At 40.2% G+C, this 27,969-nt stretch overlaps 1 protein-coding gene across 4 annotated transcripts in view; it reads right to left on the reverse strand.

The window, feature by feature from the left end:
- klf12b (Kruppel-like factor 12b) overlaps positions 1–27,969 on the reverse strand; it is a 72,302-nt gene that overhangs the window by 28,128 nt on the left and 16,205 nt on the right. For all 4 annotated transcript variants that reach the window (XM_047370382.1, XM_047370384.1, XM_047370383.1 and 1 more), the window contains exons 2-3: positions 16,658–16,740; positions 7,230–7,779 (exon numbers count right to left, since the gene is read on the reverse strand). In XM_047370382.1, coding sequence (XP_047226338.1) covers positions 7,230–7,779; positions 16,658–16,723 — 616 coding nt within the window. In that variant the 5' untranslated portion in view covers positions 16,724–16,740. The remainder of the gene's footprint in view (positions 1–7,229; positions 7,780–16,657; positions 16,741–27,969) is intronic.

Below are 27,969 nucleotides of genomic sequence, written 5' to 3' on the forward strand. Positions count from 1 at the left end.
ATTTACATCAGCGACTTGGTGTCACGTGATCTCAGGCTCAGGATATAGTGCGTGGAGTTATACAATAATGTACAGTAGGTGACAGTATGCACCTCTGAATTTGTTGCGAACCGCCAGCAGAAGAAGAGAAGAAGCAGCAGCACTAGCGCAAAAAGAACGGACCAAGAGCATATATTAACGACATTAAGACATATACAAACTTTTTAACATTACCTGGCTTTGTACCGTAGTTTCTTGGTCCGTTCTTTTGGCGCTAGTGCTGCTGCTTCTTCTTCTCTTCTTCTGCTGGCGGTTTGCAACAAATTCAGAGGTGCATACTGCCACCTACTGTACATCATTGTATAACTCCACTCACTATATTCTGAGCCTGAGATCACGTGATGCCAAGTCGCTGATGTAAATTTGTATTCTCAAAGAAAATAAATCGTATTCACAAACTGTTATAGCATATTGTATTCATAAAGAATAAATCACAACTGTAAACTTGAACTTTGGGTTTGCAATTTCTTGAAGCTGTAACATTTTATTTTGTATTCTTATAGAGAAAATATGCAATACCTCTTTTGATTTTACTTATGCACAACTATTGACTAATATGCACACATTTCCATCTTTACATACACATTGTTTTTGACAGTGTTCTTACCCCATAGGTTCGGTAGTCCTTGGCAGTGACGCGCCCATCTAGCACAAGTATTGGGCCGAGGGAATGCCATGATATGGCAGTCCAAACCATCACTTCTCCACACCGTAACTCTCCCGGATGTGGGAAAAACAGTAAAGGTGGACTCATCAGAAAACAATACATGTTTCACATTGTCCACAGCCCAAGATTTGCGATCCTTGCACCATTGAAACCGACATTTGGCATTGGCATGAGTGACCAAAGGTTTGGCTATAGCAGCCTGGCCGTGTATATTGACCCTGTGGAGCTCCCGACGGACAGTTCTGGTGGAAACAGGAGAGTTGAGGTGCACATTTAATTCTGCCGTGATTTGGGCAGCCGTGGTTTTATGTTTTTTGGATACAATCCGGGTTAGCACCCAAACATCCCTTTCAGACAGCTTCCTCTTGGGTCCACAGTTAATCCTGTTGGATGTGGTTCGTCCTTCTTGGTGGTATGCTGACATTACCCTGGATACCGTGGCTCTTGATACATCACAAAGACTTGTTGTCTTGGTCACAGATGCGCCAGCAAGACGTGCACCAACAATTTGTCCTCTTTTCAACTCTGATATGTCACCTATAATGTTGTGTGCATTTCAATATTTTGAGCAAAACTGTGCTCTTAACCTGCTAATTGAACCTTCACACTGCTCTTACTGGTGCAATGTGCAATCAATGAAGACTGGCTACCAGGCTGGTCCAATTTAGCCATGAAACCTCCCACACTAAAATGACAGGTGTTTCAGTTTCATTGTCCAACCCCTGTAGTTCTTAGATTATTGTACTATTGCCTAGAGTTTGTATTTATGTATATAAATATAGTTTTTCGGGTTTTTCCAATTTTTTCCTAATTTATTTTTTGAAAGCAGTCTGTAAATATTTAAATAATTCTATTCTATATTGTTTGTCATTTTGTTCACTCTTTATTTATGGTTATTCATTATTGTTTCTATTATTTATTTATCCTTCCTAGTATTACCTTACTAGAGGTGCACCTTTAATCTGTCCTGCCGCTGAAACTATTTAATTTCACCCCAGGGGGATGGTAAAGTTTATCTTAAATCTATATTAATAATTGTATGATTTTTATAGAGGTTTATGTGCGCATTTTCTCAACTGTTTTAGGGGATGGATTCCTATAAGATCCATCCCCGATCCATCAAACCGATAGTGTTTTATTAATTCACTGTTATTCAGTGTTCGGAGAATATCTCTCCATTCTCTCTGTCTTTTCGCCATCTTCTCTGCTTAAGACACTCTCATGCCCACTAAAGGTCTTCCTCACTACTCTTAACATTTCCTCACGTTAGGAGCTCTCTTAATGCCTAAGATGCTTCATGAAGCATTTTTATCTTTCTGAGGGAAAATTCTAACATAAATCTTCTAAGATTTCTTAGAATGACGAGCTAGTTTTAGTCTTAGGATTCTTGGTGAATACGGTCCCATTAGGAATCCATTAGGAGAAACAGGTTTTGGCTCAAGTATTTGTACATCTGCTTCATATGAAGATTACAAAAAATATTGAGTGGGAATGTTTAAGGATGTGCGTGTGTGTGTGTGTGTGTTCGCTTATATATATATATTTATTTTTTGCTCATTGGGTGTGAATTCAACAGAATACATCACAGTGTATTTTGCATAAAAGAGAAAATTATACCACAGAGTTCAAACAACTTATATACAAAAAGAATGGGCCCAAGACCCATCCCTGAGGAACACCCCTAGTCACATTTAAATAGGTACCTCATTTTTCACACACTTGGTTCTTTTGGAAAGATACCCTGTTTATTCAGCAACCAACATTAGGCTTTTGATACAGAAACATGGAAAAATCTAATTCACACACAATTATTTATATCTGACCATCCATCCTTCTATCCATCCATTATCCATGTTTGCTTGTCCTTGCAGGGCTGTGTGGGAGCTGGTGCCCGTTTCCATCAATCATTAGGTAAGAGGCAGGGTTCACCCTGAACAGGTCACCAGTCCATCACAGTTTTATCCAATATGATGTTGGAATTGTAACAGTGAACGTTTTCAATATTAGGTCTTATGCGAAAAAAACAACAAAATCATCTGCTAGTCTTGCTGGCCTACTACAGCCACCACACCCAAGGCACAACACTAATTCACCCTATTTCCTCTGTGTTTGGTCCTATTAGGGTCAGTGCTGAGTTGTATATGTGTGCACGCATGTGTTTGTTTAAGTGCCACCCATTTTCAATATCCATCAACATCCACACCCTTCTGTGCAAGATTTGTTTTTCCTATCCTTTCCCTCCTGTCTATCTGCTCCATGGGAGCAGATAGACAGCATTTAAAACGCCCATCTCTGAGGACCACCCCACCCAAGCAGCCAAGTGTCTGTCTGAGCACATGCTCTAATTACACATCTTTGTTTTTTTGCTTGTATGTACAGAACATACTGTACATGGGCGTGAGTGCAAGTCTAAATGTGTCTATCCATTTTCTGCAGGGAGTGACGAGAAGGGACCTCTTTTGCAACCATAAGCTGCTGTGTGTCTGGCGTGGACTTGGACTGAAACACCTCCTGTAGGCTTTCTTCCAGCGGCTGGCAGTAAAACCACACCCAAAGAGAAAAACCAACAAAATAGTCAAGGCTGTGCCATAGACATCAAATACTTGCACTATCCAAGATCTCTACTTTTCAGTCGAGGAAACAAAACCAGCATTGTAGGCTTTTTAAGATAAAAAAGGCCGTTTAATCTGTTAACCTTATCTTTACTCAGAAGGTGCAACTTTTTTGCATCCATGGGCCATTTCTAAAAGTATGGCAGCATTCAGAGAACTGATTCTGCAAGTAAACTGACTACAGACATAAAACCACCATGCATGCCTTGTCTTAGGATATCCAGTGTAACAATACACTATATAATATGGCTATTTCTTGGCATCTTAAAGCCTGACAGAATTATCTGTCTCTGACCCACATTCAGTCTAAATAATGTAGGCCCCTATATGCACATAATGTATTCTCTATTCAAATAATAATTCCCAACACAAGTGAACCTCAATGTATTATAATATAATTGAAAAGTAAATCTGTTTATTAATTTAATTAAAAAGTTATAACTAACTTTGAATCATAATCATCCCAAGGCTGCATTTTCTCTGCTGCTTGTCAAACATTTTCTACCACCCTTTTTCCTTCCACTAAATTTGTCCTTAGTATCCTTGAATGTAGTACACTGTGAGCCAGCTTTTTTAGTGTTCTAATGCTTTCTACTTCGGTTGTGGAGGGAGTCACTGAGGGTCTGCTCAGCAACCGTCAAATCAGTAGTCTTGCCCATAATTATTTAGGGCAGGGGTCCCCAAACCCCGAAATCTGGACCCAGAGAGCATTTTGTCCGGACCGCTAAGCATGTTCACATTTAAAATGTTAATATAAACACTTTATTCCTACCGGCTGCCGCGTCTGACTTTTGAACAGGTGCGAAGGGGAGCTATGTGGGTCAGTGACAGTCTGGTCCACAATCCTAGCCAGCTGGTGGCGGTAATGCACCACATCGTTGTATGCCAATCATAAGAAAACGACCAAGAAGAACCTATGCGGGGTCCTTGAACGCTGGCTGCTAAGTTACTAGCTTGGGAGTTCATGCTTGCTGATATGCAATGACTTGGTGCATAGCTGAGAGAGTAAAAGAAGATGGCTTTGTCAAAAATACATAAAGTGGACTGTGAAAATCACACATTTAAAGATGAATGGACAGAGGTATACGCTTTCCTATTAATTTCCGCAGGTGTTAGGTCAGTCTGCTTTATATGTTCTGAATCAGTTGGATTTATAAAGAGTGGAAATCTAGAAGCATACAGGTCCTTCTCAAAATATTAGCATATTGTGATAAAGTTCATTATTTTCCATAATGTCATGATGAAAATTTAACAATCATATATTTTAGATTCATTGCACACTAACTGAAATATTTCAGGTCTTTTATTGTCTTAATACGGATGATTTTGGCATACAGCTCATGAAAACCCAAAATTCCTATCTCACAAAATTAGCATATCATTAAAAGGGTCTCTAAACGAGCTATGAACCTAATCATCTGAATCAACGAGTTAACTCTAAACACCTGCAAAAGATTCCTGAGGCCTTTAAAACTCCCAGCCTGGTTCATCACTCAACACCCCAATCATGTGTAAGACTGCCGACCTGACTGCTGTCCAGAAGGCCACTATTGACACCCTCAAGCAAGAGGGTAAGACAAAGAAAGAAATTTCTGAACAAATAGGCTGTTCCCAGAGTGCTGTATCAAGGCACCTCAGTGGGAAGTCTGTGGGAAGGAAAAAGTGTGGCAGAAAACGCTGCACAACGAGAAGAGGTGACCGGACCTTGAGGAAGATTGCGGAGAAGGGCCGATTCCAGACCTTGGGGGACCTGCGGAAGCAGTGGACTGAGTCTGGAGTAGAAACATCCAGAGCCACCGTGCACAGGCGTGTGCAGGAAATGGGCTACAGGTGCCGCATTCCCCAGGTCAAGCCACTTTTGAACCAGAAACAGCAGCAGAAGCGCCTGACCTGGGCTACAGAGAAGCAGCACTGGACTGTTGCTCAGTGGTCCAAAGTACTTTTTTCGGATGAAAGCAAATTCTGCATGTCATTCGGAAATCAAGGTGCCAGAGTCTGGAGGAAGACTGGGGAGAAGGAAATGCCAAAATGCCAGAAGTCCAGTGTCAAGTACCCACAGTCAGTGATGGTCTGGGGTGCCGTGTCAGCTGCTGGTGTTGGTCCACTGTGTTTTATCAAGGGCAGGGTCTTCAACCAAACTTCAACCAAAGTTGTCCACCTGGGTCTGACAGTAGGACCAGGAGAATAAATGAACTAAGGGGACATCATCAGCGAGCTACACAGCTGTCTCTTACAGCACAACAGCAAGCATGAGTCTTCACTGCGAGTACAGTGGATTTTAGGAAATGCAAAAGCCTTACATAAATGTACCAATAATCACTCTTTATGTTTTTGGCATGTGTTTATACATTAAGAACACTTTTTGTGTTTTGGAAATAATTTCATAAGAAATGTGATTTTGGATAACTTTCTTACAGTGCCAGCAGTATTTCTCTGTACCCCTGATAAAGATGTGTAAAGATCCTAAGATGAATTAATCTTTATCTATCTGTATTAAATTATTAATCTTTCTATCTGTAGCATAATCTGACACTGAAGCTGTGAGCAAGCGTTGAGCATGTTTATTTAATGAGGAAAATGACCCATGTTTAGAGATGACTTTATACTTTACTTTTTTTTAAGGTGATCAGTGTCTCTAGGCTGTTAATATAACATGGTATGGGCCACTTTCATTTAGGCAATGGTGACTAGGTTTGACAAGGATTCATATTGATCTTGCCACTATGCACAGTGAGCAGTATAGTAAAGGAGGAAACTCCAGAGTCTCCCCATAGAAGCTATACGGCAAACTGTTGCTTAGGCAATGCCAGAAAAGAGCGTTTTTCTGACCTACCATCACAAATGTAAATGTGTGGAGTTTGTTAAAATCTACTGGAACTTCAATTGGGATGGAGCACTTTGATCAGATGGGACTAATAAAACTGAGCTTTTCAATATCAGATACTCCAGGAAGGTCTGGCATAAAACAAGGGATGAATATGTGAAAAAGCACCTCATGCCTCTGTCAGGTACAGACAAGGAACTGTGATCCTGAGGGCTTATTTGTCTTACAAAGATTCGTAACATTGATAGAGTGGACGGCATCATGAACACTTATAGGGAGATTGTAATTATAAACCCGGTGGCCTCTGCTAGGAATGTGAAAATGTGTCGTTACTGGGTCCATCAACAGCATAATAAGCCACAAAATATGGCCAAGTCAACAAATAAATAATTCGCCAGACACTCAATACATGTCTTCAGATTAGAGTTGGATTTTTAGAAAGTTATTCAGTGTGAGATTATGGTACCGCAAGAACAGATGGATTTATTTTAAAGCCTTTCACACATTTTGGGCACAAGCACTTTTAAATATGGTCGGCCCCGTCTCGTTTGGATCCAGCAAAGCATGATCCAGCAAAGCATGAAGCCACTTTGAAAGCTGCCTGGGGGAAGGTTTTGTCAGGAACCATAAGACATTTCTATGCAAAAGTCTTAAGTGATTCACCATTTCTTCTTTTATTCGCGTCTATGAGTTTAGACTTTATACCAACATTGCTTTAAACTCTGTGGTTGAGGGGGAAAAGCAGTCAAGGTAAACCATGAAAGCATTTGAAAAAACCTGAAGAAGTTCATCGAGACTCAAGCTGTATTGACTAAGTACTAAAAGTTTACAAGGTTGCCTAGCATCTTGCAAGCAAAGTAGAAAGAAATTAGGAGTGGTTTAAAAATTCTGCACAGTACTGTATGTTTTATCTGGTAGACAAAAAAAATCATCAGGCAGTAGCCCAAAATATGAAACTCTTTCTTTTCCTTTTGTGGGGCTATCTAACTGCAGGAAAACCTCAGAAAAATTTATATTTTTCTTAATTTCCAAAATAAACTAAGTCATCCTCATAAATATGTAGTAAATCCTAAAAGCATGGTCTCACCTTTGCCCTGGCTTTTGGCCTCTTCCAGTAGAGGTAGCATGATAGCATTGTTGAGGCTGGAGGGTGATCGCACTGCAGTGGTGTACATGAGGGGCAGTGACTGTACCACAACTGGGATGCGGTGAACATGGCCGGCCAGCTTCCCGGCTCTGTGCAGGCTCAGAGGGCTGGACGGAGGCGGCGGCACAGACTGCAGAATGTGCAAATACGGCTGACCTCTCACCCCACTTCCGGGGGCGACCAGCGGGCCTGGTGTGAGCACTGAAGAGGCAGAGGTGATAACTGACGGAGAAGACGAGGAGGAGGAGGATGACGACAATGAAGACGGGGAGAAGGCTGATCTGTGGGGGGGCGACGATGAGGAGGTTGTGCTAGTGGTGTTGGTGGATAAGGAGGAGGGGCGGGGCTTGTTGATTGACAGGTCCACGGGTTCTGTCTGTGTGTGGAAGTGGAGGTCGTGAGCAAGCAGATCTTCAGGGGGTTCAGATTTTACTCTGCTGAGGAAGAAGGGGACGCCATCCATCGCAGTGTAAGGGCGAACTTTAGGTGACTGTGGGAGTAAAAACAAAAAGGACGTTAAGAGTTTTGTTATGTCAAAGCTGTAAAAATGCATTAACCTGCGACACACAGGAAGGAAAAAACAAACAAGTGAAACCACAGGCAAAAAAAGCAGCTGAAATCTAATCTCTCACCGTCAGTGAGGCCAAAAAGGTGCACATTAATAAATTAGGGTCAAAGATAATTGTTTCTGCCAAAATTGCTCTCCAGAAATAATTACTCAGTATGATAGCAATGTCTGAAAAGGCATATGGATTGACATTTATATAGAAAGAAGCAGCATTAACTCGAGCAACCTAAAATGCAGGAGTAAAGATAGTGTCGCTCACACTCGCCTCTTCTAGTCTTTCTTTTCTCTTGGCGTGGGCAGCGCTTTCTCCCTCTTCCTCCTGTTTTCCATGACTCCCACTCAAATACAGCTCTCTTGGCTACCCATGTATCTCTCCTAAATCTCCATTTTTGTGGAAAAACATCATATGGGCTCAATTTCCTGACCGTCTCCCTCTGTCTCTCAGGCGAATGGCCTCCAAAGGCCTACGCTGGTGGCTCGAGGAACCCTCGGCACATCTTTGACTGAACACCGAGCAGATTGGGACACGACCGTTCTATCTATCTGCAAGGTTCAGGGTACGGTGCCCTCTCTGCTGTTATCTGTTCCTGTAAACTTCCAGACTTTAGCCCCTCCTTGACATCACAGTTTTTATTAGAAAATACAGTAATTTCTTCTAAGTCTGATGTGGCTATAAGTCTTGAGGCACTTTGTTCAATGAGTATGTAAAGAGCACTGAGCAGAAGCTGTATCACAATCTCAAGCCTAAAGTAAAAAAACTCCTAAAATTAACAACAGCAGGAGACACAATCTTTGCACCGAGTATTTAAAGCCTCTTCTTTCTATTTTAGACTCACATTTCTTTCTCCGTACGTAATGTTAGGGCTTGAGCTTGTGGTGAATTTAACATCATTTTGAAAGAGTGTGGGAGCATTTTTTATGCAGTGGTTCCTTGCAAAAAGATTCATACCTTTTGAAAGTTTTATATTATATCATATTACAACCACAAACTTTAATATATTTTATTGGGATTTCATGATACACCAATTAAGCATGATTGTGCAAAAAGAAAACAAAGGATGCATCTAATAAGTGTGAAGAAGTGTAAATATCAGAACCACTTTTCTCTGTGATTACAGTCCAATTGTTTTGGGCTATGACTCTACAGTCATTGGACATATGGAGACTCAAACGTTTGCCCATTGTTCTTTGAGGAATTAATCAAGTTCAGACAAAGTGCCTGAACATCAATTTTCAAGTCTTAGTGTGGATTTACGGTTGGATTTAGGTGTTTGACTGGGTCGTTCTAACACACGAGCATGCGTTGATTTAAACAGTACTGGCTGTATGTTTATGGTAATTTTCTTGCTGGAAGGTGAACCCTTCACTACAGTCTCAAGTCTTTTGCAGCCCCTTACTGCTTACAGTCCACGGTTGAGCCTTATGAGCTCCTTTCATCTTCCCATCCATTTAACCAGCTTCCCTGTCCCTACTGAAGAAAAACATCCTCACAGCAAGATGCTGCCACCACCATGTTTTATGTAAAGATAGGTTGTTTAGGGTAATGTACAGCATTCCAGCAACAAGGTTTTGTTTTTTTTACATGTAAGCCAAAAAGTAATATTTTTGTTTTATCAGAGCTGAGCACCTTTCACATGTTAGGTGTGTGCCCCTCATGGGCTGTGGCAAACTGCAAACGGGTGGTCTACAAACAGGCCAGATTTGTGGAAGGCACAACTGACTGTGTTGACAGATTCTCCCACCTGAGCCTTAAATCTCCGCAGCTCCTCCAGACTTACCATGATCCTTTCGATTGCTTCTCTGATTAATACTACCCTGGTTCGGCCTCATTTTAGGTGTATGGCCATGTATTGGTAGATCTGCAGTTGTGGCACACTCTTTCCATTTTAGATAATTTATTGAAGAGTGCATTGTGTCATAAGCTCTGCTCTAAATCTCTCCACCACTGAGGCTTTTAAAGAACAGATGTCTTTACACATGTACTTACTGATCAAATTAAACAGCATGAGCTTAATTTACCAATTAGATGACTTAAAAAAGGTAGTTGTTTGCACAGGATTCTATTCAGTGGTATCAGAGTTAAAGGACTGAACACAAACAAACACCACCCTTTTAACATTTATGTTATAGATAATGTATCCTTTGCTTCCTCTTCTATGGAATGCACTACTATGTAGTTATAAAGTAGTTTTTATTGGTCTATCACAGAAAATCCCAATAAAATACATTGAGGTTTGTGATTGTAAACTGACAAAATATCAAAAACTTCAAGAGGTGTGAATATTTTTACAAGGTAGTGTACTTATAGTCCAGATTTGTAAATTTCAACAATCGATTTCAGCTGAATCTCCTTGCTGTATAACTCGCCCCCAGTTGTAAATCAAATGGTGCCGATAGCCTCAGGACCTTTGTGGGGTTCAGCTCAGCGCCACTGCTATAAGGTCTACATTCAGAGTGCATGACAGTCTGGTTAATATTTGCCCCCCACAATGCACTTTCCAAATAGAGGCCTTTAAGACCATATTTACTCAACTTTATGTAAGGCCATCCTACACAAAACACAACGTGAATGATTTTAAAATGAAAAAGAGCTAAATCCCACTCTATATAGAGAAAACAGACAAGATGATCCTTTTTTTTTTTTCTTAGCAGTAGAGTTCAGCAGTCAGAGTCTTCCCCGAAGGAGTTGACCATTTATAGCCAATAGTTATTAAGTTATAACGGGCGGGGCAGGCTCTTCCTTTCAGAGGTCGCTCTCAGAAAAACAGGGAAGATTTGACTGGGAGAACAAACCCCTTTAATAAGATATCCCTTATAATTAAATCAAATACAGACAAGACCCAAAGTTTCAATAGCAGGAAATTGTACCCTGTGTGGACAGACTGACTATTGAGCTGCTTTATAATAATTAGTAATTTATATATATTTATTGAAATATTACATTTATCAAACTGTGTTGTGACACAATTTACAGTACTCACAAGATTGCACAGAATAGATGTAATGAAAGTTTACTTTTCCAATGATAAAAAAGGCTTAATTAATAAATTAATCTTTTGTTGCAGTGACTTAATCTCACAGTCAAAAAAAAGTTAAATCCCACCTGTAATTTGAGTTCATTTATTTAGTGGGAAGAAAATTCCACTTTAGGAAATAATTGTTTTTAGCAACATCACCTATGCCACCAAAACACCAGCACCCCAAACAAATAAGATAAATATAAGTCAATGATTTTCTTTTTCATCTTTTTTATTTGTTCATTTTTTAATCAGTAATCAGTGACTTCGTATTTCCCTAGGCTACAAATATCACATGGCACAAATAAGACAAATGATCTTTATAAGTCAAGCAAATAGCTCATTGCCTGAAATGGCTTGTATTAACTGCCAGAGCAATAATAGAAAAAAATAAATCAACTGGAACTGTGGCAAACTGGGCTGGACGAGCACCCAGGTTTATCTTGCCGTCCAAGTGATGAGGATGGTAAGAGGGCTGAAAAGATTCTCTAGAAGTCGTTATTAACCAACTGCTGCAAAGAGCAGCGTCTTGGGAGGACCAACATTTCACAATAACAATTGTTTTAATGCATTTGTAACATGATGCACAAATAAATTGGCTGATGACTGGAACTGGCAGATTTCCTACCTTGACTGGCCCTCACTGCTGACCAGCTGGTCATAAAGAATTTAAAAAGAGCTCCCGATCAATTAACACATTATATGTTGGATTTGGAGATATCTGGATTTGGGTATGGATCTACATACACATGGTGATTGATGTTAATAGTTCATTTAAGATGCTACCAACATTTTGATCATTTTGTCTTGGTTTTTAAATAGTAAAACCATGTTTCACAGTGACTGCTCTCTCACATACAGTGTGACGTTGCCTTATAATATAAACAATTAATGACAACAGGAAGGCTAGAAAAATGTCTTGAATCCTGTTCCTATATCTTCTTATATCAAAGCCCTTAAAAAATCTGGAACAGGGTGAAACTGGTCAAAGCAGTTCAAACTTTACAAAACCCACAAATCGGAGCTAGGCCACAGATTTATGATCGGTGCATCTCCACTTTTCTACACATCTTTACAATCTGTAATAACTGTTGTGAACTGCTTTATATAATGGGGAACTGATACCAATTTGGTATCGACATTTTTTTTTTGCTTTAGAAAGTTTGAAAATAAAAACTGAAAGGACAAAAACGCTGGAAGATTTTGTTCCCGATACTTCCCAAAGTGATCTCTCCAAGCGGTGGCCAGGTAGCCTTATCTGTTACCAGGGTTAAAGCTGTTCCACTAAGACAAAACAGTAAAAGACAGTAAGCTGTGTCTGTTAATCATGAACTAAAAAAAGAAAAAAAACATCTCAGATTTAGGACCATAAATGGAAATATTGGACAAGGCTGACTTTGCCTAATATAAAGCGAGGCAGTGAAAGAAAACAAAAATCAATGCCACTGTAACTCTGTTTAAGTGAAATCAAGCAAATAACATGCAAGTTAAAATTCAACCTGGTTCTGTGAAAAAGTGACCACCCTACTTCCCAATCATGCCCTCCCGTGACTAACAAAGTCTGGTTGTTTATTCCTTTTCGTTTATTCCTCTGGAGGTTTAGGCTCATTTTCCTGTTATGAAAGATTGAACAACAGTAAGTCACTGAGAAGGTTTTCTATGTCACTTCTGTAGAATATGCAAACAATAACTATGCTGCATTTCACAAAACACACTAACCAGAAACTGGTGCTTTTTGGGGCTTGGTTCACAAACAACTCTCAACCAACAGAAATGGAAAAACTGAAGCCACCTCCAGTCTCGTTTTGACAGATGCAAACACACACAAGCGCAATCCTGTGCGCACACTGACACACAGCTACGCCCGACCTGCCCGTTTGCTTCTGTCCTCACGCATTGTCTTTATTAGGGGATACTGGTTAGCTGGGCAGATTTTCCAGCCCCTTGCAGGCGAATCGTCTAACGAGGCAGACCATTTCCAGCAAAGGCTTGGCCCGGTGCCACTCAAATGAAGACCACATTTCTGCAGCAGTGTAAACTGTCTGCATCTGCCATCTAAAGGGGAAGCTCAGTCTGTTAGGGCAAGATTGGATCTCGGAGCACTTCAAAGCTGTGTGGGCTGCAGTGCTCACATCCTGTCTGTGACTGACATCACTACAAGGGAAATGATTTCAAACCCCAGGTATTAGGTAGTATCGCAGGAGCCCAGCTCTCAAAGCATTGAGCCACAGCTGAGTGCAGGACACCCAGAAAAGCAATCACCTGCTGCCCCTTTTCTCAACTTCTTAGATGTGGTGAGGCAGATCATTTTCTCATCAACATGATATAGCCGAACAAATTTCCTCCAGATCTGTGACAACCTGATGGCTTATTAGAAGCCGGTATTTATCTAACACATAGGAAAGTGCTATAATCTTCTTCCATAAAAATCTGTTGGTTATAAATTATAAGTGAAAATATTACTGATATTTTATGACGTAAATTGATCATGTCTGAACACTAATTTATCCAGATTAAAAATATTAAGTGCCTTGCACCCACTGAACACAGCTGTGACAGCAACACAGAGCCACACGGACCTGGTAACCAAGCAACAGCTTCACAATAACAGGACCACTTCATTTCTAGGTATGTCAGAACAGGGATCGAGGATAATGTACAGTATGTGAGCCATAAAAGCAGAGCTAAAGCCAGTACACATTGGGAAATTACATACAATTCTGTTATGTACCTTGGCAGCTCAAAATTTGGGATAGAATACCATTATTTCTAGATAAATGCACCAGTCAGCAAATTTTCTTTGTTCTTTATCCCAGTGGTTCCCAAAGTTGATGCTGAAACACTAAAGATTATTGCTAAGAGCATATTTTGTCATAATTATTACAAGAGATAAAAAGAGAAGCCCTTACTGGATAAAATTAGATCAATGGTTGTGGTGTCTGTTGGTAATGTCATTGTGTCCCGGCTTAATTAGCTTAGTACCATGTTTCTATGTCTGAACCAGTGATGGTTGGGGTCACAAGTCTATGTCTCAGCTATTTTGTTGGGCACAGGCTGACGAAATGGGGAAGCGCTGCTTTATCAGTTTTAGCAAATGTAAGAATGTTGAAAGGTTTAGCAGGCTTTTTGATAATGATCCTAAAAATGATCGAAAAAAGGTAATTCTATCAGCAAGATACCAAAGGGGTTTTGTTAAAAGGAGGAGAATAACAAGAGACTACTGCTTTACATTTTAACCACAAAATAAATCTCTTGCAGTCTTTATTCAGTAAAAATCTGGAGCTCGGCAGATTAGTATTTGCACATGAAATGTAGATAGGTAAGGAAGCTTTGGAAGGAAAGGAAAAAAATCTGGATTAAAATATTTCTGACTTTTTTTTTTTTTGTTCTGCCCAGAAAGGCAATTGAAAAAAGTTGTTTTACAGACTCGTTTTCTAAGTCTGACCACATTATCTTTTTCTCATGACTTTAGAAGTTAGCTGCAAGTAAAAAAAAAATAAAAATCTAGATTAAAATAAATGGTATGTTAAATGGCCTGCACTTGCATAGCGATTTATCAAGTCCCGAAAGACCCCAAAGCACTTAACACTACAATCAGCCTTCCACCCATTCATACACTGACAAGCTACATTTTAGCCACAGACTGACAGAAGTGAGGCTGGCATACAAGCAGCGTCACCAAGGCCTCTGACCACAGGCAAGGCAGGTAAAGTGTCTTGCCCAAGGACACAACGACTGAGACAAATAGAGCGGTGTTTCGAACCGACAACCTACTGGTTACAGGACAAACTTTTTTTTTTGTACTGCCCCGAAAGGCAAGTGAAAAAAAATTTTTTTGAGAGGTTTCTTTTCTGTTTGTTGTTTCTTGTAATACTTTGCTCTGCCAATAGAGGCACTGGAGGAAAACCACAAGCCTTCAGTAACAGCTGTGTTGTTCAAATGGATGGTGTAAATGAGATTGTTGTAAAGTTAATAAAAACAAAAAACACAGTAAAAGCAGATAAATAGTGACAAATGACCAAATGACAATTGCTCATCATGACTGCTCTTTCTTGGGACCAAGAAATCTTGGTCCCAAATGGCCTTAAAACTTGCTGTCAGTACATGCTATTCATAACTTGTCACAATAAATTAGAAAGGGGTATGATAAATCACAAGGCAAAAATTTAAATATTGACCCTTTAATAATTGTATTTTGTATTATGTATTTTGTTTTTACTTTAGTGACATCAGCTGATTAAAAACTCTTTACCTCAATCAACAGAGCAGTAAAAAATCTTGGTTTATTTCTCAAAGTGAAAACAAATGGTTTCTATCATCTCATTTTTCCAAGTGTGTAGTTTTGTAATACCTCTTCTGTCCACAAAAGGAGTGGCACAGCCAGCCAGCCAGCTGGATGAAAGTGAGTGCAGAAAGTTATGTTTTGTTTAAAAAAAATCTATAAGTCTGTTTTTAAAATATGTTTTTGGATTGGATATTTGACCTTAAAACAGCATATGTGGAGCCAGTCCTTTAAAAATGCTTTTAAATTCACTACGTTGGTTTTAATGACGCACTTAATTCAAGCGCAGGAACCTTTATCACAGTTCATAAAGCATAGTGTCGGTAGTAGTATCATGGTTTGGGCTTGTTTTGCTGCATTTCCTCCAGGAGGTCTTGGTGAAACAGAAATGTAAGAAAAATGCCTCAACATCTGAATCTAGTCAGAAAGTTTGTAATACACCAAGACAAAGACCCAAAACAAGCATGTCACCATTCCAAATACGTTAACACAAAAATTAGCATTAATGTTTTGAAATGACCAACTAGGGTGCCCGGCCTTACTCCTACAGAAATGCTGTGGAAAAACATGAAGTCAGCAACTCATGTTAAGATTGGAAGTGGGTCTGCATGGATGAATGAGCTTAAATTCCTTCAAGCTGATACCCAAGGCTGATCAACAGTCACTGGAAACATTTAGGTGGAGTTAATTGTGCTTAAGGGAGTCATGCCACATACCAAAAGGAAAAGGTTGCTTTTCAGGACGTCAGTTGTGCATTAATGACTCATTTTACGATCTACACATAGATCTTCTGTAAAGAATCTGAAGTTTGACATTTCAGGATTATAGAGAAAGTGTAAAAGATTCACAAACTTCATCATTGTCAGTACTCACAAGGCTTGTAGTGAGAAGAACCTTCTCTGTAGGACAAATTTGTATTGAGTGATAACAGTGACACAGAGATAAGATACATCTCTTTAAGTAATATATGTCCAAGGCCAACCATTAATAAATATCTAACTAGAGCTTTAAATGGAAAGCAGTAGAACAGAATTGTTTGCGCAGATTCACGTGCAAGAAACAGATATTATTCATGTGTTTGACAGAAAGCCTGGCAAGAGAGGATGAAGGGAAACTGAGTGACGTAAAGATGCAGGAACAGACAAAGCCAGATAAGATTTGGAGTTTCCCATGCAAACCCTCCTCCCTAGAGCAGTGACTACATCTGCGCACTAACCCCCACCTCCTTGCTTGCAAGGACTTTGTTGGCCCCAGTCACCTTTCAAAAAGACCCCAATGCATTCCTGTTCCAGCTGTGGCTCTCCTCCCCTTTTCGTGGTTTGTCTCTTTTCCCTCTGCCTACCACCATGCTCCCCAACCACTCCTCGTAGCCCCCACATTCACTAGCTCAGGCCTGGGAGTGATTATCAGCTCATTGCCAGGAGGACGAAGAGAAGAAAAGGAAAACAGAGAAGAAAAAAATGCAAAAAAGGAATTGTCTGGAAAATAACAGCTCTCTTACCCCTTGTTCCGATTCCAGGGGCTCGGCTTTGACTCGGACTGGAGGCATTCCGTCAAGCATTAACATCCTGTTTCTTAGGCTGCCTGTGAAGAAACACAGAGGAGGTGTAAGACGGGTGTTTTGGCATGACTAAGCTGGTCCCATACTTAGTTATTCACACATTGACATCCACAATGTAGTACCTGCGTCCAATGGGAAATGGGCATGTTTTAAATAGAGATTCAGAATTCAGGTTGAAAATCATTACATCAAAGATGCGCACACACTGTAGAAAGCCAGTACGCACGCTGCAAGTCTCCTTAATCATTCCTAACATCCTTGTTCGCTGCTGTGAAGCTTATGCAATAACACTGATTACAATCCTCTCAAGTCATTATTGGAATACAAACTCAAGCTGTGACATCATCTAAAAAAAGACAGGAGTTTCACTGACCACTAACATAAAGAAAATAATGACTACATACAATAAAAGCTTTGATCTGAACTTTTTCCCTCATACAATGTGTTACCATAATGCACAAACACAATATTTGCACATTAGTTAATCCCTTCTGCCTCATCATGTTATTTAAAACAGCCAGCATAGCCTGCCTCCTCAGTTCCACGCTGCAGCTTTAAGAGGGATAGTCAAATGGAGCCAATGACAACAATGCCTGTTCCGTATCCCCTCAGCTGGAGCCGACCTGAGGTAACCCTCCCTCTTATTATTTTAGCGGCTCTACATGGAGGAATGCAAGCAAGACAAATAGACTCTAAACATCTCTTTTACTCTCCACTGCTGGCACCGCCAGCCGGAGGTTGTGTCTCGGTCTTTGGAGTCAGCAGCAACGAGGCCATTGCAATCACAAATGTGAAACAAGTGATGGAGTATATATGGTGCGTTGCAAAAGTATTCATACCGCTTGAATATTTGCACAACACATACTTCAGTGTTTTTATTGAGATTTTATGTAAAGATCAACACAAATCACTGCAGAATTGTCATGTAGAGGGAAATTTACAAATGCTTTCGAATTGTTTTTCAAACAAAACTCTCTGAAAAATATAGCAAACAATAGGAAATAAAATTATAAGAAATATGCCACCATAAGGCAAAAACAGTACATATGAAGGAAAATATTCCGGGGCTTTAACATTATAAATATGTTTATCTGCACTCTAGGATGAAGTAGATTTATATATGACTTTATATATGAATTATTTTGTTTTTGCCATCAGTTTGACTGAGGCTGGAAAGAAGATGTTTTACAAGCAGACATTAAGTTCGATCCAACTACTGTGAGTCTCAAACTGTACGCCAACTGTATTTGTCTAATTAAGGAGTGACTTAGCTGCATCCATCTTCCTATCACCTCTTACTAGTTTCCCAGTCCCTGCAGAAGAAAAGCTTATCTACTTCATGATGCTGCCACCACCATTTGTCACTATGGGGATAGTGTGTTCAGGGTAATGTGTAGCACAGGTTTTCTACAACACATGGAGCTTTGCATGTAAACGAGAAAGTAAAATTGTTGTCTCATCTGACCAGAGCACATTGTAACGTATCCTTGCTTTGTCCCCCTACCACAAACGAGAGTTTTGTGGCTATAGTGACTAATAGTTGTTCAGTCAGCAGATTCTTTCTTCTATTTTTTAGGGGTAACAGAATAAAGGGGGCAGAATACTAATGCGCATCACACTTTTCAGATATTTATTTGTAAAACATTACGAAAAGCATCTATCTGGGTGTCTCTGCTCAGTCTGCTGCCCCCGCGATCCGGTCCCGGATAAAGCAGAAGGTGACGAGTACGAGTACATTACGAAAACCATTTAGAAAGTTTATTTCACCATGACAATTATGTGCTACTTTAAGTTGATTTTTTATAATGTAAAAATATGAGTAGATCTGCAAAGCACTGTTTTTACTGTTTGCAGCAAATGTTGGAGCATCTACCTTTGAATGGAGAAAAAGCACAGCATTTTTTTCCCCAACCTTTAAATCCAACTGCTAACTTCAAAATATTTACCCTGATGACGATCCAAGTGGGATCAAAACATCAGTAAAATTGTGTTATCAAATGTGCAGGCTTTTCTCCGTTCCTACACTCCAAACCTTTACGGCCCTGCACCTTCCCCCGGTGATGCCTGCGTAACTATCTTTTCAGTAGGAAGCATCTATTATTGTCAAAGATTCTCACGTTTTTGAAACATTTGGTATGTTACACATTTTTTTTTATCATTTTTGAAAAAAAGACATCCAAGATGTCCTAAAGAACTGCTACAGCAAAGTAATCAAGAGTCACAGATTGTTCCTTTCCGTCTCAGATTTTCAAGCTGGAGGCTAATCCTGACTGTTTGTGCATGAGGGGAGGTAGAAAAAGAGGGCAGATTTACACTCTCTATCTGCAGTCCCCCCTCCTAACCCCCACCAGAGCCGGCCTCTCAGGTCTAACTCCCTCAGGTACCCTGGCTGTGCTGCTATTGTGTTGTTGTCCAGGATGTCCTTCGGCTTCAGGTCTTGGTAGGCCCAGATAGCGTTGCCATAGTAACAGTTGGCGGGTGGAGCAGCAGCCTCAGTCCAGCCTTAAGCCATGTGTTTAGGAGAAAATAAAAAGGAGTGTGTTCAGACAGGCAGAAAGTGGGACTTGTTTTTCTCCGATTTATTGCAAAACTGTTTTCTCCTCACCCGAAGAACAAGTAATTTTTCAAAAAGGGAAACTTCCTTTCACAAGCAGAAAAAGGTTTTGATTTTATTATACATCTGTCTGTTCACCAGTTTTGTCAAATCACCAATGCTCATTTCTTGAAAGCAACATGTGTCATTAGTGCCTGATAGTCCAGTTAATCCAATTGTGTTCAAGCACCTTCCTAATGAACTGGCCTGCAGAGAGCCATTCATAGCAAATCAATGGTCGTTGCATAGCTCTGCATGTGACTGCAAAGACCAAAGAGCTAACAGTGGTAAAGAGAAACCCAACACTGCATAAGGAGCTAACAAAGGCCCAAATATCTTCAGATCAACAGCTTTTGCCCTTGTAAAAGAATAATTTCTGCCGGTTTAGGATTGCAAATCGCACAGGTTAAAATAAGAAAAAAGGCTTAAATGTATATAATTTCTACAGGACCACAAACCACAAAAAACTGTTTTATTTTTGCTGGTGGCAGGCTCAGACAACCACCAGTGAGTTGTCCATCAGCGACGTGAGGCGCTGTGTGTGGGAGATAGAGAGGTGGGGGAAGGGAGGTAGAAGGAAACAGGGTGGATTAAGATCACCTTTCCATTTGCTCCACTCCAAAATGAAATGGCCATCCCAGGTGGGTGTGGGGGAGTTGGTGGAGAGAGAAGGGCAGTGAAGTGTTGAGGCATCTCATTTCTCCCTCTAGCAAACCTTGCTCTCCCCTCAAATATAGTTTGAGTGAAAAAAAAAGGAAGTTAAAGGTAGCAGGAATGGCTTGATGCCTGTGTCTACTGCAAAAATGCTCCATGCCAAGAGATTTTTAACACTTTTCCGCTAATGGTGGCAACACTCCGGCCTATGCTTGGAATCGGGCGGGGCATTTTTAAGTCACTGGTATTGGTAGTTACTGATGAAAGTCAAGTACGGATACATGTTTCAGGTGTACAGCCTGTGACTGTGTGATTTTCATATACACAGCTTGCAAAGCTATATTAAAGGCTGTGCACCTTCTTTTGTTAATCTAACAAAATTATTCAATATCACTCACAAACTAACTTTTTTTTTTTCCTTTACAATACCGTTGTATAGAGCAAAGGTCTGTGTAGGAGACAAAGCAGCTGAAACACAACTAATTAATTTTTATTCTGTTTAATGCAAGGCACTGTGTATAAAGCAGGATAACAACTTTTCCGTTTTGTCCACATATGATTAACTGGAATCGCATTGAAATATGTTACAAGCTAAACTGTCAACAAGTCATACCAAAACAGAGAGTACACTCTGTAAAGTTTGCACTTTAGCTCTGGATGTCAACACCCGAAGCAAAATGTGAGTTTATCAGCTTTATGTGGTGAGGTAGATATACATTAAGAATGAATTATTAAAGCTATCCACAATTTATGTCACATGGTTTTCAAGCCATTATGGCAGCTTTCTTAAAAAGAGTTGGAGGAACGTATAAAGGCTGATCTGCAGAAACTCTACAAAATACTTGGCTGTCAGGAAAAACGAATAGAAGACAATGAAGCATCCAAAATGTCAATAGTGTGTAAGATGGCACACATTCATAATTTTGATTAAATCTATTGTGTTATTTGACAACAACATTGGTTTTAAAGTAGAGGATTGGGACTCTGTATCAGCAAGTGCCGGTCTTAAATGAGTCGGATTAGTTTCAGAGTCAAAAACACCAGACAACGACATGTGTTTTAAATTTAAGAACAACTTCTATAACCCTGATTTCTTGAGATGGATGAGTAAATGAATCAACCGATGTATTGTAAATATTTTAAAATCAATGCGCTGTGTTTTATGTGCACCAACTAACCCTAAAATTATCTCCAATGTATCTCCTCGGATGTTACTGATTCAAGGCACAACACATCCTTCCAAGAAGGTTCAAAATACTGTTGAAGATCAAACGCTAACCATTTACAATTGTGTCTTAGGCCCAGTTCAAGCTCTGCATTTGTTCAACCATTTTCTTGACTGTCTTCTAAACTGTAAATCCTGTAGAACTAATTTCATCTTTGTACCCCGCTGACAAAAGGTGGGACCAAACACTTAACAAAGAAATAAATCAGCCAAATCTGAAAGCAAAGCAGGACGCTTGTTTTAAACGGAAGCCACTGGAAGATTGTCTGGTGAGAAATCACTAACCTCTCACAGATTATGTCTTCCTTCTGTGAAATTCACATGTTCTGTACAACCTGCGGTCAACATAAAGGTTCAAACATGGAATGAGAAATTGTAGTACACCCACCAATATTATTCTCCTGAATAACCACAGGTGGTAGCAAACCCAGAACCACCATACACCGTATGGGCAATACTGGATTGTGGAACAATACAAAGCCAAAAAGAGCATCAGGACAGTGTATGGATGCACATAGATCAACCACCAGATGATCCTCCATTGTTCGTTTAATCTGTTAAATACATTGATCAGCAAAATCTAATTCAGATGATACCATGTGCAGTATAGGAAGATGCACAACATGGTTTCTTCTATTTAAAGCACTGAATGCATTAGGACAGTCTGCATCAGGAGCAGAGCATAACGCTCAGTCATATTTCCAGAAACTCCCATACATATCGTATGCATACTTCTGCTTTTCATCCACACCTCCTTGGTTTTGCAACCTCAGCTGCATAATCTGAAAGCACACTCCGCCCATGGCCTGAGGGGATCAACTTGGATTATTTGAAATGACAAATTGATCCATAATGGAAGATATGTGGTTGCATGTTTACTATAGACCCTTGATCCAAAATGGGCTACTGCAACTTCTTGTATTGTTCTGTACTTTTAAACAGCCAGAGGACGAACTGGTGTTATCACCACCTGATATGCTAGACTGTATATACCTGAGCCCAATGATGCAGCTGACGCTAAAATAGGATGAATATGAATATGTGCTGGTAAGGTCCCAACCGCTTGCACATGTGGATAGCATGTGAAGCTATTGAAAGCTCTAATGACAAATTGAGGTGCAATAAAGCAAGAAATAATTTTATAATCAGAAGGTATATTTTTGGCTCGTAAATGATTTGTTTATGTCCATTGTCATAGTAAGAAAGGTCATTTTAACCCGGATTACAAAGAAAAGAAGGGTTTATATAAACAACTGTTCTGCTTTCACAACGCAGCACTTAAGCACATGAAAAAAGGGTGTGCGAGATTGTGCAGTGGGTGGTGAACATCACTGTTAGTTCATAGGAGCAGGAAGACAGATCCTGTTTCTGGATGTTCCCTTGTAAGAGAAATGAAAAACATCTTTGACTAAACTAACAACCTCCTGAAATCAGGCTTGGTAGCTGGCTGCTCTTACTGTCTCTGCTTTCCTTCTTATCTCCTGCTCTCATGTGAATGTACTTACTCACAAAAACAACACAAACCCAGCAGAAACCCGCCGCAACAGAAGGGCCCCGCCAATGCTTTGTTCCCGTGCTCAGTGCCCACAGCAACCGCTTGCATCTGTGTCACAGAGGCCGGACCTGCTGCCACAAGCTGGGGAGGAAGAGGGGATGGTAAAGGGTGGTGTATAGGGGAGCAATCAAGGAGAGTTGAAAGAGTTGGGTTTAGCAGGAGGAGGGGGCAGGAGTCAAAGAAGTGAAAGTGGGTGGAGAGGGGATATGGAGCTGAGCCAAGGCCCGGTCCAGCGCAAAGCATAGAGTGCAAGAATGCCAACAGAACCTCAGCCTCCCTCAGCGGTCCCCTACCAAACAGAAAGGGGAAAAAATAAAAGAGCAAAAGGGGAAGAGCTGCAAACAAAAACCATCTCATTATAATTAAAAAAAGATATAAAAATCATTATGCAAAGCTATGAGTGCTAATGCACAGAAACCAGAGAGGTGTTGGGGGGTATGAGACGAGCATTTCCTGTGTTGTGCTTGAACTCTGCCTCTGGCCTCTTTGCAGCAGCTCACTTCCCTCTTCTGAGCCCCTGGACACCCCAGTGTGACACATTGGCCTGATAACTGGCCTACAACCGCTAGCTCACCAGTACACTACTCTACTTCTTCTCTTTTCAGTCGCTGAGTGCAGGAACTTTTAGAAAAGCTGTGAAACCTGAGCACTTCCACAATTATGCTCCTGTTACAAAGGAAAACAAAGAAAAAGTTGGGTGGACCTTAATGAACTGTACTTTTGAAGACCCTGTAAAATAAAACTGTAATGAAAGTATTCTAACTGCTTTTTGTCTCCAAAGCAACAGAGCCACAAAAACATCTCTTTTTCAAACTGAGCATGGTTCATGTTTACCACCCCATCTAGTTGGCCGATTTTTGTCTGAGTTCCATTCAAATACTGGAGTCCCCCACCGGGTTAAAACTTAAAGAACAATTTCACTGAGGCAACTACTGGTACTTGGTTTGGTCAAAGGTTCAGCAGACTTGTGTCTTGAACCTGCCCTTGGCTGTATTGCAAAGCCAAAGGCTTTCTTACATCGCATAAATAAAATAGTTGTTCTGGTACAAACTGTCATGGTCTGAAAGGTTTTAGTGTTGTCTTGGTTTGTTTCTCTAGTCTTGTTTTCTGAGTTCAAACTGTCACATCTAAACACCTTTATCTCCTCATGTCTATAGTTCCCGTGTCTCATTTTGTCTTGCATAATCTCCTTGTTGTTGTCTTTTGCCATTTAATCATCTTTGTTGATGTTCAGTTTTTGCTTTTCATATAAACTGTTGTCAAAGTTGATCACTGGTCTACTTATAGATTTTAAAAATCCCTTTAAATCCTTGTTTTAACTCCAAAGGAGGTAAAAGTGTTGGACAGTGCAACAACCGGTTCCTTTATGTACCCAAAAAGGTCAGGTACAAAATGTCCAGCGAAGTTGCTGAACCCTTTGTCAACAAGTCTTTAAACAGCTTGTAGTATTAGTATGTGTTGTCAAGGATGTAATTTGCAGGGGGGTTAGTGGGGTTATGAACTCCCCAAAAATCTGATTCAGTTAATATAACCCCCCAATAAAATCACATCATTCCAATTTACATAAATATCTTGCATGAATAACATGTTAAAATTCTCTATTTATAAGCAAAATAGTAGCATGCTTAATCGTCTGGTTATGTAACCCCCCCCCACAACCTGCCAAAAACTTGGTTTTACCCAACCCTGTTTGCTGTACCTTTGACACATGAAAAGAGAGCCAAAAAGTGGACAGACAATTTTTCACTGCTGGTCGACAAAAATCCCTTGTAAACAGAGTAAAAATGAAAATGAGGTAAATATATATGTATTTTTAAGTTAGCTGGTAATTTGTTGACACTATGCTGCTCACACATGGCTGTACACGCATGCCAGTGCATGTTTAGGCTAGCTCCGAGGGACAGTGATACCCAGGACCGTCATTTGAGCTGGGCCTTTGGGGCTGAAACCCAGATATTTTCTGAATAGCCCAGAATCCCAGAAAAGAAAACATTTAGAAGTGGATGTCTGTTAATAAGATGCATTAAGCACCGAAATGACATCAGACTACACATGTTTATCTGAAAACTCAGATTTGTTTCTGTTGTATTTCAATACAATAGAAACCTAACCTGACAATGAGTCAAAAGAAAAAGAAGACAAACAATGGTTATTTTCGCACACACAGCATCCCAACTTTGCAACTATTCGTACAGGCAGACTAGTTATTTGATAATTCTGGAGGGTTCAGAATGGCTGTTCAGTCTGCTTCGTTCATTACCTGAAAAGCTACAGCGAGCTTCTCGAACAGGACTACAATAGGGGAGACAGCTCATTTCAGAGCAGCAGCGAAACACAAGAACAGGTAGAAGCAGAGCGGCATAACCCAGGCTGAAGTTGGCAGTAAAACCTGAATGCTGACTCAGAATGGGCTAATCTTAAGCAACAGCTGATCTCTTATTCACCCAGCAAGACATGAGCATCATTAGGGTCATGATGAGGAACAGAGAGTAGAGGTGCTTTCACCTGAGCTAGAGTTAAATGGCCTGGCCGTGATAGAAAACAATGGGAACCCTCTCTGTGAGCTTCTAGCTGGATCTGCATCATGATGTAAACATATCTGGTCCTTTAGTTCGGTCAAAATCAAAGCACTCAACTCTAAAGTTACTAAACACATTAAAAAGTCTTTCAGATCACCACATTGTATCTTATTGCCGGTCCTATAGTCCAGTTCTACATGTAGACAGAAGAACGTGTGGCTCAATAAACCAGGAAAATATCTCCTGGTGCCAGTAAGATATAGAAAGTACAAAAGTAATCCTCCCCCTTCTCCTTCATATTTTCTGTGCTGATTCTAAACATACAGCTCTGGGTTGCTTAAAGGTGCAGAATTAATAAGAAATAAATCATAGTAATTAATAACAAGTGCACCATGCATTAGTTAACTTTCATTTTCTGAACGTTATACGTAATATATAAACTAAACTCATTAAACAAGGATACAGTTTTATTTAAGGTAATACATAAATATATCCAATATATGTATACATTTATTACTGCCTAATATTAGTAGTGATAACAGGCCAAAAAATGAGAGAAGGGTTCGGGATGACACTCTGTGTTATAATTTAAACACCTTTTTCTCTACAGAAAGTGTTTAATAGTAAAGACTCAGACTCAGTGCAGAACAACAGACTGGGTTGTAAAATGTTTAATTTCTTATTTTTGGCGGGCCAAATAAAAATAGTTTTCTCATAAGTGGCATGAAGGGCTGGAAAGATGGAAGTAAAACAGAACACATTCATGAAAGAAGGAGCAAATTTTAATGAAATGTTTAGATGGCTGTCAGCATACTTAAAATAATTAAATGTGTTTTTAGGATCTTACTATTTGACTAAAATTACACATTAATACAGTAAACAGTTTCTCTGAGTTTAAAAACAACTTTTGTCAGACGGACTGAGCAGAAATTCAGATTAGGTTTTTTCTAAATATATCTAAATATATCTACAGTAAAATGTTTTTCATCAATCCTGAACCCTGTTGCTCCTCCTCCTAAAACCAAGTAAAATTATAGCATACCTTTTCTGTTTGATTCACAATAATTTAGGGTGTATTCACACTTGCCACTTTTGGTCTGCTTTAAACGGACCAGAGTTCGTTTCCCCCCTTGGTCCGGACCTTTTGTGCAGGTGTGAATACACTCAAGTGAACCCTGGTCCGGACCAAACAACCGGACCGAGACCCACTTTTTGAGGTGGTCTCCAAACGGACTCTGGTGCGGTTCGCTTATGTTCTGAATACAAACCAGCCCCGATCCGAACCAACTACAAAAGGTGTACGTCTCTTTGGACATAAAAAGCCACCGTATCCGGTAGCAAAGGTGTGTGTTGTAAGGTAATCATACCTGATAAGCTGTGTGTTGCTTAGCAACGCTACTGGCTTGTTGTGGGACAAGGCACGTAGAGAACGTCGGCGTTCAGCACGCATTCTCCGACGGGGTTCCAACATTATAAATGGAACGTCTCAAAGTCTGTGTTGAATGAGCTGCTCTTGACTCTCACAATAATATTGCAGCTTTAATAACGACATAAATATGCAGATCAGAGGTGCTGCACGCAGCACGTCTACAACTGTTTTCCTAAATTTCCAGGTCTGTGCTCTGCCCCGCCCCCGTCATTTCTGTCCAATGGGAACAATGATCGTCACCCGTGTGGCTTTGTTTACAAGTAATAGTTCACTTGCAAAAAGTACAATGTGAAAACAAACCGCACCAAATGAAAAAAATAAAGTTCGCTTTTGGTCTGGACCAAACAAGCGGACCAAAGGACCTTCCTGGTGTGAATACACCCTTACATTCAATGAAAAGCCAGCCCAGGGAGAGAACTGGTACAACATGTCCTATATTAGGTAAAATCTAATCCCAAACCCCCAAACACCTCTATTGGATTACATTGAAATTTGGATCAATAGCGCCCCCTAGGACACTCCAAGGGCTATATCTCCCTCATACATCATCGGATCCACTTGAAATGTAGTATACATGATCGAAGAGTCAATGATGGATATGTTGACACAGTCAATTGATGACATCACTTTAGCCCCGGCCACTAAGAAACAAATGAGTGTAGCTTCCATCAGGAAGGTCCGATTCACTCCAAACTGAATATGGTTGATCTTTGTCAGCCCCCAAACAGCTCTATTGGATTACATTGAAATTTGGATCAACAGCGCCCCCTAGGACATCTCAAATGCTCTATCTCCCTCATACATCATCAGATCCACTTCAAATGTAGTATACATCATCAGGGATGTTCAATGCTGGCAACATGTTCAATGCTGAACATGTTGCCACAGTCAGTTTAAGACATCATTTCAGGGCCACCCACTAATAAACAAGTAAGTGCAGCTTCAGTATGGAAGGTCTGATTTCCTCCAAATTTTGAATACTTCTCGCCACACTAGAATTCTGCATGAGTGAAGATCATGACATGACGCTCAAAGCGCCACCTAGAGGCGACATTTGGAATTGCGCTGAGGTGCGAGGGGCTTCAATGTTGCTTGCAGCTTTAATTATCTTCGTTACCACACATGCAATACACTATTCATGGCATTAAACTAATTCAGCACATCAATCTTAACACATCAACCCTATTGTGTAACATGGTGTCCGTGGCATCATGCTGTGGGGATGATGAGAAGCTGGTCAAAGATGATAAATACAGGGTCATCCTAGCAAAAAAAAA

The sequence above is a fragment of the Girardinichthys multiradiatus genome, chromosome 7, assembly GCF_021462225.1.
Source record: "Girardinichthys multiradiatus isolate DD_20200921_A chromosome 7, DD_fGirMul_XY1, whole genome shotgun sequence".
Taxonomy (NCBI): domain Eukaryota; kingdom Metazoa; phylum Chordata; class Actinopteri; order Cyprinodontiformes; family Goodeidae; genus Girardinichthys; species Girardinichthys multiradiatus.